General features: G+C 35.4%; 2 protein-coding genes across 4 annotated transcripts; one reads left to right on the top strand and one right to left on the bottom strand.

Moving 5' to 3' along the window:
* The first annotated feature begins 617 nt into the window (after window positions 1-617).
* LOC125193817 (protein NO VEIN) lies at window positions 618-7,181 on the top strand. Of its 2 annotated transcripts, XM_048091711.1 has the most exons (6): window positions 618-1,170; window positions 1,476-1,813; window positions 3,304-3,955; window positions 5,622-5,879; window positions 5,963-6,244; window positions 6,315-6,369. In XM_048091711.1, the coding sequence occupies exons 1-6, from the start codon at window positions 643-645 to the stop codon at window positions 6,330-6,332; spliced, it is 2,076 nt and encodes a 691-aa protein (XP_047947668.1). In that variant the 5' UTR covers window positions 618-642; the 3' UTR covers window positions 6,333-6,369. The 2 variants fall into 2 exon arrangements, with proteins under 2 accessions (XP_047947668.1, XP_047947667.1); XM_048091710.1 differs by having other exon boundaries at window positions 5,963-7,181.
* A 122-nt stretch (window positions 7,182-7,303) lies between these two features.
* LOC125193818 (alkaline ceramidase-like) lies at window positions 7,304-10,830 on the bottom strand. 2 transcript variants are annotated; one of them, XM_048091713.1, is made up of 3 exons: window positions 10,670-10,830; window positions 8,657-8,951; window positions 7,304-8,115 (listed from the first exon to the last, which is right to left on the bottom strand). In XM_048091713.1, the coding sequence occupies exons 2-3, from the start codon at window positions 8,905-8,907 to the stop codon at window positions 7,602-7,604; spliced, it is 765 nt and encodes a 254-aa protein (XP_047947670.1). In that variant the 5' UTR covers window positions 8,908-8,951; window positions 10,670-10,830; the 3' UTR covers window positions 7,304-7,601. The 2 variants fall into 2 exon arrangements, with proteins under 2 accessions (XP_047947670.1, XP_047947671.1); XM_048091714.1 differs by having other exon boundaries at window positions 10,769-10,822.
* Between the last annotated feature and the right edge of the window lie 1,179 nt (window positions 10,831-12,009).

Raw genomic sequence — 12,009 nt, forward strand, 5'->3', positions numbered from 1 at the left:
ACAAAAGTAAAGGTCGATCTCTGTCATAAGTTAAATTTTGACAATTTAGTCTACAATTATAATGATAATAATGGTATTTAATTATACAGTTACTTAATATTGTGTTTTTTAAAATTTATGAACCCGTATATTGGTACTATCATATTTTTACTATTATTATACTAATTTTTTTGATGCATAGTTAAGTATTCATCTGGTCATCTCTACATTGCATGAACGTAAATATTACCTGAAGATTAGTCCGTACAAAAATATACTCCCTCCGTCTGCGAATAGGAGTCCCGTTTTTTTATTTTAGTCCGTCCACAAATAAGAGTCACGGTTCACTTTTATCATAAATAGTAATAGGGTCTCACCTTCCCCTAACTCATTCCACTCACATTTTATTTAAAACTAATATATACAAGTGAAACCACTATTCCACTAACTTTTTTTCACTCACTTTTCTTAACATTTCTTAAAACCCGTGCCGTCAAGGAATGAGACTCCAAATGGCGGGAAGTATTCTCTAACCTTATTTCAATTATTTATTTTATTTTCATTATTTTTATAGTGTAATTTTTGTAGAGAGTAGTATAAAAGTAGGTTATCCTGCTCCCGCCACCCAAAATTTGGAACTTCGTCTCTCTTCGTCTACCTCCAATGTACGGACAAAACCCGCCTTTCCTTCCCGACGGCGTCGTCCAGGGGTCACTGCAACCGCCGCAACTACAGCTACTGCAACATCAACATCAAATCAATCTGAACCCTAATTTATTCCCAAACCCCAATCTTTTCATCCCCAATTTATTGCCTCAATTTAACCCCTTTCTCCAAAACCCTAACACCTTCCTCCAGCTCCAACACCTGTTCCAGAACTTGAATCTCCCTGTTCAACTGAATCACGAACATACTGCTTTTCAAGCGCCGTATCAGAATGAATACAATAACAATGACAGCAACAAAAGCTTCCCGCAACAGCACGGTAAGGTGGAAAATGAGATGGCAGAGAAAGTTGATCAGGCAGCGAAGAGCGCTTGGAAGGACCTTTTGGAGTCGAAAGAGAATGTTTCGGCGTGGAGAGTTTCGCAGGCAGCCTTGTTGGCGGTGAATGCCGGTTCCTGGGAAAGTTTGGGGTTTCCGATGCAGGAAGTGCCTTCGCTGAAGAGCATCATGGTTACAGAAGAGAAGGTAAGCAAATTATACTTTGATTGGAATCACAAACCGTTGCCCTTTCAATAGTTTTTATTTCTGTTTTTGGTGTGCTACTGATTTGTAACTGAAATTTATAAAGGTTGATAGAGTAATTGATCTTTAGTACTCGACACTTCTGTTGCTTTGCTACTAATTTGTGTTGATTTGATTATGAGAAATATATTTGTGAATTACACGTAATTATTTGGTTTTATTTGCTGCAACATTATCAATTTATACCCGCTTCTTTATTTCAGCTTAAAGTTCATAATTTGATGCTTGTTTGTTAATTTTTTTTATAGATCAATGCATTCATACACTGCTTTGTAGCGGCTAGAAAAATTACTACGTTGTATGATTTGGAAGTGGCAATTTGTGAGAGTGAGGGCCTCAAAAAGTTTGAAGAGCTGGAATTGGGTCCTTTGGTGAAGCACCCACTTGCTGTGCATTATTTTTCTCTGACTTCTAAAGTTACTGAAGTTTACAGAATAAGAACTGAAGAAATAATATCTTACCTTTGTGAGTTTATTGATACTCACAAAAGGAAAAGTATTAGAGCCTATTACTTTTTGAATTTTATTTGTGAAAAGCAATCTGCCAGTGGCTGTGAAAACCTCTGTGTGCGGGTCCAGGATTTCGGGTAACGTTTTTTTCTCTAGTACGAAATTTCAAATGATTTATCTAGAGTATTGTTACGGATTACAGCATGATGGGCTCTTGTATAATTTAGGAACCTGTTTCTACAACTGTTTGTTTCACTAATCATTCTTTATCAGTTATTTGTTTCATTAAGGATTCTGTTTCTTTCAGGATTCAAGCTTGTTATAGTCAACTTTTATCCATTAGAGTCAGAGTAAGAGGAGTTCTTTTCGTTAGGGTTGAACCAATTCATTATTTATAGGGCTATGTTTCCTATACTAGTCATTTAGAAATACTCCCTCCATCTCATTCAAGATGTTCACCTTTCTTTTTTAGTTTGTCCCACCCAAGATGTTCACTTTCTATATTTGGAAATAAATTCATCTCTCCTCTCTCCTCATTAAAATATTCAACTAACTTTTTCACTCTACTTATTCCACCTAACAACTCCGTCTAAAATCCCATGTCACTCAAGAATGTGGACATCTTGAGTGGGACAGAGGGAGTATAATAAAGGTTCACCAAATACGTTTGTGGCCACTTCAGAGGAGTGGCCTCTTTGGAGGAGGGTTTGTTTCATTTCTTCCGTTATGTTCTTTTCCAACCTCAATCGCCTTTACTCTAACAGATTGATTCATTGGTGCACCACTGCTTCCCCTTAATGGAAAAAATTGGGATGCATATTGATGCCTAGCCATGACAGATTTGGACGTTTTCTGACATTATTTCCCAGCCTTGAGAATAAGGTTATTTTGAGCGGTGGAGCAGTTGATAGAGATCGTTGGTTACAGTTTATTATTAGTTATTGATTATTCTTTATTAGTCATTGTTTGACTAAGGAGTCTGTTTCTTTAAGGAGCCAAGTTTGTTGATGGTTTGTTAGGGTCAGCTTTTATCTACTAAATTTTTCATTAAGGAGTCAACTTTGGCAATGGTTTCTTAGAGTCAGCTTTCTATTAGAGTTAGAGTCATATCAGGAGTTCTTCGTTAGCATTTAATCAGTTCATAATTCATCGAGCTACATTTCCTATGTTTCATTCATTTAGAAATATAATTAAGGTTAAGCAAATACGTTGATATTTCCCATCCAACTTGGATTATAAGCAAATGCGTTGAAATATAATTATAAGTACATTGGAACTGTGAGATCTGGTTAATTTCTATGTAACTCTTGAGATTTCACATCCTTGTTGTTGTTATTATTTTCTTAATGAAATTTTCTTTTGCTATAAATGGTAAGTTATGTTATGACCCATGTCGTGAATGATAAGATGCACAATGCTATTACTCAGTTTCTTGAAAAATGTGGTGTTTCTTCTATGAGGCAACATAGTTCTGTTTTTCCAGCTGGAGTTGGTATCTGTGAAAAAATGTTCTTCATATCCTCAATTTCTCATTTACCATTATGTAAAATAACTCTGTAGATGTAATGCGTACCATTTTTTTGGTTTGTGACTTTGTTCTAAGTAAGGTATGCTTTCTGTGTCTCAGATTCTATGTTAATCATATAAAGCAGGCAAAAGAATCAGAAGGTGTTGTACTAGAAAAATGTTATGAGAAATTCAGAAAGCATAATGGTAAACGCAGCAAGAAGCGTCCGCCTTTTTCAGAACAAAAAAATGAAATGGATGGCCATTTAAAAGAAAACTCCCAGCGCCTGAAGTCCTTTTCATCGATAAATGCTTCTGGGAAACACATGAGATTTTTGTCATCAAGTTCAGAGGATGATGATAGTGAAGCGAATCATTGTGAAGATAACCATAATGAGAAGAATACAAACAGCGGCTGTAATTTGTCGCTGCCAAATGGTAGAGTGGAGCGTGTTGGCAGCTGTCCTTATCCTTCAGCAACTGAAGAAATGGAAAGACTCGGCTTGAAAAGTGTAGAGCCTACCTCTTATACTCCTGGTGGGGGTGTAAGGTGTGATATGCACAATAACAACTCCCGTCAGAAGAGAAAATATAATAAATTGAGTTCAAGCACTTTGTTACCTCACAAGTTGCCTAAAAAGCAGAAATTTGATGCAGATGTCAAGCTTAATGGCTCTGATGATCAGAGTTTAAGTGGCGATTCACTTCCCATTGAATCAAGGACATTTATCACTACCCGGAAAGCGGCATGCCTGGATAATAATCCAGATGAGGTAATATCTTGATCTTTAATGGTGATGCACAGCTTAGTGAAGCTGCATCCACGCTATCTGTTCTTCCTGTTAAACTTGATAGAACATGTCCATTACCTGAGAGCTATTAGCTGATCATTTAGGGCATGGGATATGAGTTCAGCCACCGATAATATATTTTTGTAGTTATATATTGATATCAAGATCTAGGTTTCCTCAGTGTTCTCCCTTTATCCTGAATTTGTTGAGTCATCTGTCTTTTGTTGTTTTACAATGATGGTCCATGTTGACTCATTCACTACTTTTAAGCTAATATTCCAAGCTCTCACTTAATTCACCCTCTCTTACTTAAATATATGTGTGGAGAGTATCTTCACTGTTAAATTGTAAATTAAAGCTTTAGTGTGCTTTTTTATCCTACTTAAATGCTGATGAAGAATGTTACTTTTGGCAACTTGCATGATCGGTTATGATCAGAAAATGATAATGGAGATTATTAAATGAAGAATCAGGTTGACCTTCCTTTCTCTTGCTCAATTAGCTCCTCGGTTCTTGAAATTATGCTTGGGGCATTTAGAATCTCAGATGACTTTTACTCCCTCCGTCCGCCATTAGGAGTCCCATTCCTTGGCGGCACGAGTTTTAAGAAATGTTAAGAAAAGTGGGTGGAAAAAAGTTAGTGGAATAGGGGTCCCACTTGTATATATTAGTTTTAAATGAAATGTGAGTGGAATGAGTTAGGTGAAGGTGGGACCCTATTACCATTTATGGTAAAAGTGAACCGGGACTCTTATTCGCGGACGTACTAAAATGGGAAAACGGGACTCCTATTCGCGGACTGAGGGAGTATGAAATTATGTTTTTTGAATATGATAATTTGCTTCATTTCCTCTTCTCTAAACTTGCTTTTAACTAACCTAAGTTTTAATATGTTGTATTGTAGCCTTTTTCTATTTTGGTCTGTCCAAAAAAGTTTGTCTCGTTTCATTTTTGGTAACATGGCCCATGACTTTTTTCTCTCTTTTATTTATTCAAGTTCAACTTCACTTTTTTTTGTCTTTTATTTGTTCAAGTTCAACTAACAATACTTCATCCACTTTTTATATCTCTACAATTTTTCATTAAAACTCGTGTCATCCACTACCAAGCCTATTGATAGTGGACGGGAGGGAGTATTACATTTAGCAAGTTGTGAACTGTCATTTTATGATGCGTTCTCATAATGTGACCAGAAGAGAAGCGTAGAATTGCTAATGTAACACTCCTGATTTATCTTTCTTGAAGATTTACATTTTATTTTCACATTTCAATTTTTCTTCAGTTGTGAAAAGTTTGCACTATGCTGATGTTAACAAGCAATCCAGCTAATGCTCCTACTTAGCGGTTTCTTTTCTTAATCTCATTACCTATTAGATGGTGCATATTGTTGATAATTTTTGTAGGTTTTTCAAATGGTTGCTACAGCTCTAATTTTGAACTGATGCTATTCAGCTCAGCAACTTTATTTTTTTGAAATGTACTCCATCCAAGTTCTTTTTATTTAGTATTATTGTCTGTATACAAGTTGGTTGGTAATAAGCGTACCAGTTGACTATTTCTAGCTAGTAACTTGTATTGAGGCTTTGTAAGAGAAGTGCAGATCTGTTCTATGTCATTCTTTATGACATGAACACTCTTTCTTTCGCAGATTGTAACTCGTGAGGCTATTGCCTATGGTTTAGAAGGCAGTAGCCCCATTTGTTTGTTGGTGAATTGGGTTCTTCCATATGCTCAGCGCTACATCTTCAATGTACACCCGGACAAATATTTTCAACTTAAGCAGTCTTCTTTTGAGAATCTCAAAAGTCTGAAGATTGTTGTTGTTGAAAAGTTGTTTTATCGGTATAAGATAAAAATATCTGACATTGCATCAAAGAAAAGATACCAGTGCAACTGCCTTCTGCAGGTACTTAATGAAGATGCATCCTCAGTTAGGAGGCCCTTGTCGATTTGAGTTTTCATTTCTAACTCCTTTACCTGATTTTGCAGGAAAACATTTTATACTGCTGTCGGGACTCAGATTCACTCTCAATATTTCTGGAGTTATCTTGTTTATTATTTGATGGAACTCCTGAATTGCACTTTGCGAATTTCCTTCAAATGATCAAGACCATGGCTGAATCGGGTGCAACAGAGGAGCAAATAGAATCGTTCATTATGAACAGCCAGAAGGTGCCAAAGCTCCCTGATGAGGAATCCATCTGGTCTCTTCAATCTGCCTCATCATTGGTGGAAAATTATGCTGCACCCATAGCTTCCGGCTCTGGGAAGGTTGAGTGTTTGAGCAATTTACAATCCAAATGGAAACCAAATGAATTTAAAGTTGATGTTAATTCAACAGCTCCTGGAGCAGTTCTAGTCGGGGTAGAGGTTCCAGAACTCCAGCCTAATCTACTGAGCAACTTGGTGGCATCCAACCTGAACGTAGTAGCGGATTCTCTTGATCTCGATTCCTCTGATACCACAGATGTTTGCCCACCAGTTTTTAGTGAGAAGGATCCGGCACTTGAGCAGGCATTGCTCACAGGGAGATTAGGGGAGCATGTGGCTTTCAAATATTTCATGGAGGGAGAAATTGGTGACCGTTCTGTGAAATGGGTGAACGAAACTAATGAAACTGGACTGCCTTACGATATTTTACTGGAGGGTGATCACAACACTACTGAATATATTGAAGTAAAAGCAACCAGATATGGTAGCAAGAATTGGTTTCTCATATCTATTAGAGAGTGGCAATTTGCAATTGAGAAAGGTGAATCTTTCAGCATTGCACATGTAGTCTTGTCAGAAAATAATATGGCGAAGGTCACGGTGTACAAAAATCCAGCCAGATTGTGTCAGATGGGTAATCTGAGGTTGGCAGTTGTGGTTCCAAAGCAGTACAAAAGTTCGTAGGGGTGTCCAAACGGGTGGTAGGTATCAGGTAATTCCAACCTGATATCTGATGCGGTTGGCAATTTTGGTTCCAAAACAGTAGAGTTGTCTGTAGGTGTATCCAAATGGATAGTGAGTATCAGGCAATTCCTGACTCTACATGTGTAATGCTCAATCGATGAGAAGTGAAAAAGTAGACAGTTCGTGTTAGAGAAAAAATTGAAAATGTGTTTCTATTTCTTGATCTATATATGTTGTACTACTATATAGGGATTAAGAAATTTTTACCTAAATCAGCGATACATAGCGAGAGCAATATGATTTGGAAAGTTTATTTGATGTCTTTGATGTTTTGAACAGACATTCAGATTGTGTTTTAAAATTAGATAACAAATTTAAAGGTGGAAACTTGAAAACACAAAACGGATATTTTGAATCTTATCTGAAAACCCAATATCATAATAAAAATATAAATAATTATTATCTCAAAATTCGATAGAACAAACATCTCAATCAACCTACAAATATTTTGTAAGCCACCGGAAAACTCTTCTTGTCACACGATATATGAAAATATGCTACCTCATAATATTCTACTTTTACAGTCAAAATTTAAATATCAACCATCTAAGTTTACTTCCAGCTATCATTTACATACATGTTTCAAAACAAAATTAAAGAGCAAAAAAATGAATCTCAGTTTTTCCCAACCAGCACGTAACATACTCGCACTTTCTCACAGTTAATATCCATTTCACTGTGCTTTTGGTTTTTGAATGTTCACGTAAGGGAACATACCCAAAAAGTGCTTTACTTTGGGATTCCACCCTCGTTGTTGAGCTCGGCAGAACATCAAAAACGTGTTGGCGAAGTACGAGTTGAAACCCATTAAAACATGCCACAAGGCATGACCCTGTGGATTGAAGTGCCACAGCGAAATATCCTTGCAGAAGAGACGGTCGGCTAGCCAGCAGATGGTTGCCGTCACAAGAGTGGCCACATAGAGCTTTGCCAGCCGCTTAGCAGCTTTGTCTTCTGTGTAAATGTAATACTTGTACATCCTGGGAATGCAAAGGAAACAAAGCAGTGCGTAGTGTACCTTGAAACCAAGGTTGAAACGAAGTTGTGAGTGTGCAACTGCGAATGCTGCGCCATAGAGAAACAAAAACGTGGGCATTGTACTTCGATAATGCCAGTCGGGAGAGTATAGAATGTAGATGTAAAGGAGCATTTCCCACACCATAGGTGTTTCGTCCCCTTGCTGCTGCCTGAAGGAATTCAAAATAATGGGTTATTATCAAAAATAGTGCCAGATATATCAATACTAGATGCAGCTTAGACGAACTCATAACTACTTTAGATATACCCAACATTTCGATAAGATTAACTAAATAGGTACTCAAAACTATGATCACAACCTCATACTGTCTTAGCCCCTCTATATGAGACCAACTTCAAGCATGCTACAGAAATAGGCAATCAGCTTGCTTATAACAATTTGTAGCATAATTAAACTAAAAGCCATGTTACATCATAAGCCTCTCACTTGTCTAGTACACAGGACTCATATAAATTCTCCTTTATTTTAAATCGCAAATGACAATCCAATTTTCTAACATCTGAAATTTGTTCCAACAACAGGTTTCATTAATTGTATATGGTGTCCCCTAATGAACAAGCATTACTACACTCGACTCTCGACTATCATACAAAATGTCACATGTTTAATGATGATAGTAACACAGAAGTACATAAATCTGATTTCAAATAGGAAAGCAGAAAAGGCAAGGACACAATAAAAGAACTTACAGTCGCTGCAATGTGGCATGATATATCATGCTGCCAATGCCAAGTATCATATTTGATAGGTGAAGGACGCTGAACCTTTTCTCGAATCGATATTTCAGAGAATTAACAAGGCCAATTAGTGCTAGGAGGATGCATGGGACATTAGATATGGTGTTGAAAAATTCGGCAATATAGGATGAGTGGACATAATTCAGCTCACACCACTCATGTGTGGATGTCACAGGGCCCCAAAAACTTGACAGATCTTCCATTTCTCAGTACTTAAGCGTGCTCAGATGTAACTATTTCTGAAATCCTACAGTGGAAATTTAATGTATTATCTGATTGAGTGTGCAGAACAGATATGAGTCAACCCAGAAAATATAAAACTTAAAGAACCTTCATGATCAAATATAATATAATAAATCGGTTCAGAGGTAATGGTGGAAAAAAATGCTTTGATTAGAAACCATATACTTTGACCATCTCAACATGTCAAATACAATTGAGCCATGAAAATCTGATTAAAACCTTTAATTTTGATACACTGCCAATAAAATAAACCACCTCGCTTAATGCCTTAATCTAATTTCAGAACTCCAGTAATTCCGGCTGGAAATAGAATTCTGAAACAATTTACACAAGTCGGAAATAGTAGAAGAAGCATGGACCCAATAACAAGTTCGCTTTATTTGTGTAATGTGGACATATGCACACATACCAGCAACAGAGCATCTATGAGGTCTCAAGCATTAACACATTCAAGTAAACAACATTACATCATTCTAGTATGGCCTTAGGATCTACAGCAATATAGTGGAGTACGGGGCACAATCAATAGTATTTTACATTGGGATTGATCTTGAGAAATGAAGTGATTTCTTCATGCAATCTTAACATGAACACTTGAAATGCACATATCGTTTTTACAGCCTTTCTTTTTCTTAGAGCTTTCATAATCAAGGTGTGATAATCACTACTCAAGCCATTTCAGCATTTCTCCCATTTCATTTGGAAAATTTCACTTGGTTTGATAAATTTACTTCAGAGCTTGTTCACTAAAGAATTAAGGTATTTGACCAAATAAGCATGCTGCAGACAGGAGAAGGAATCACAAATACTAGACAAATAGAATCAAAAGAAAACTTGAGATCTTCAAGAGAGTCTATTCCATTTGTCTATGGAAATTGAACCAGGGACCAACAGAAAGAGGGGGGAAAGGCAAAGAAATAGATCTGACAAACAAAAATTCAATCATAGGTCAAACTTTAAATTCACAAGCTCTTACTTTAATAGCAATATTAGAAAATAGTGTAGAAATTGACAATTTATGTAGAGTTCTGAAGTTGAGGAAAAGTAACTCGAGTCACACACGGAGCTGAAAAACTCTACAAATGTCAGAGCTCGGTGGTGTCATCAACTACGGCATGAGGAACTACACACATAACCACATAACATCAATAGTATTTAGCAGAAATCCCAACTCTGTTTCTTATCTAAAAACCTATGCATGGTTGCAGTTCGTAAGTACTAATCTGATCAATAGGCAATAGTACATCCTTCCTACAAGAGCTCTAAAATGCATCTAAAGAGGACATCAGACTCAGCCACCTAGAATATTTCACATTTTGGAAATGTAAACAAAAATCAACCTCCACAATCAATATAAATACCAGAATACTCCTACAAATGAAACAGTGAACATGAATAAATATGTTCAGAAGCAACAGATTAGCCGATGTAAAACGATAACAAATCAATAATGCTAAACTAACATCCACCTAACCGATCTCTAAATCAAATATTCAACAGCACGCAGATCATTGAAAAACATTCCAAACGAGGCACCGATCGTTCCACTCAACAAACCGCCAGCCATTTCCGAAAATCAACTATCCATATCCAATAAAATCATTAAAAAATCATTATAATTAGCTTCCTCGATCAATCAAATTCCTTCACCGCTTAATTTTCCGCATTACCACCACAAACACACGCGCACATGAAAATCGTCGATTCACAAAGCAAACTGACCTAAAAACTCAGATCTGCGGCAGCGGCCGCTGCATTCACACAATGAATCCTTCGAAATTCGGCAGGAATAATACAGATATCACCGCTGCATACGCGTACCTATATGTGTTCGTGTACGCGAATTGAAATACATAGCCGGATTTTTTTCCTCCTCTCTTTTAACTTATTTTGCAATTAGAAAATTATTTAAGATTACTATGTTTAAATACTCGTTTTACTACAGTATATTCTTTTGTGCTGTATATATTCTTTTTTATTGTGGTAATTTTTTATATTTCATAATTTCAGCTAAATCAAATCTGATTTATTTAAAAATAAAAGCGTAGTCTGAGAGAAATGTCATCTTTAGAAATTTGAATGATAAATATTGAAATTACAAAAATTCTCAACTTTCTCAATTAAATTTTTATTATTTTTTAGTTTTATTAGGCTCAAAAGTATGGTTCTATTCACATAATCACATTAACATACGTATGTGTTACTATTCATTCACATCACCAAAAATTTATAGGCAAAACACATTCTTAGGTCCTTATACTTTAATCAAATTGTTCATTAGATCCTCGTACAATTTTTTCGATTTAATAGGTCCTTATACCTTTTTCATAAATTTCATCACATCCTCGTACAATTTTTTCGTTTTAATAGGTCCTTATACTTTGATTATAAATTTTATTAGGTCCTTATACAATTTTTTATTTTAAGATATTTTTTACTTTTATCTTAGATAATAATTTATATTTAATTAATTAAATTTAATGAACCTTTTAATTTTATTATTTAACTTATCTTATGATTATGAATATTCAGGGAAACGTATTTTTCAATATAAATATAAATAATCAATTGAAAATTCGGATAGTTATACTAAAAAAACACTTCGATTTTAATCTTCAATCATCACGGTTAATCTTTTTATTATTCTCTACAACTTATTGAGATTATTGGATAACAAGATGATATTATCTTTATAGACTATGCTAAGTTAAATAATGGAATATTAAAAAGTTCATTAAGTTTAATTAAATATATATTATTATCCAAGATAAATGTAAAAAAGTCCCTAAAATAAAAGATTGTACAAGGACCTAATGAAATTTATGATAAAAGTATAAGGACCTACTAAAACGAAAAATCGTACGAGGACCTGATAAAAATATTGTGAAAAGTATAAGGACCCAGTAAAACGAAAAAATTGTACAAGGACCTAATTAACATTTTGACTAAAGTATAAGGACCTAAGAATGTGTTTTGCCAAAATTTATATGTGTGCTCCAACGTAGCCCCGCATTTACTCAAATAAAATTATCATGAAAAATTAAAAAATTTAAATTCCACAA

The sequence above is a fragment of the Salvia hispanica genome, chromosome 6 (genome assembly GCF_023119035.1).
Source record: "Salvia hispanica cultivar TCC Black 2014 chromosome 6, UniMelb_Shisp_WGS_1.0, whole genome shotgun sequence".
Classification (NCBI taxonomy): Eukaryota; Viridiplantae; Streptophyta; class Magnoliopsida; order Lamiales; family Lamiaceae; genus Salvia; species Salvia hispanica.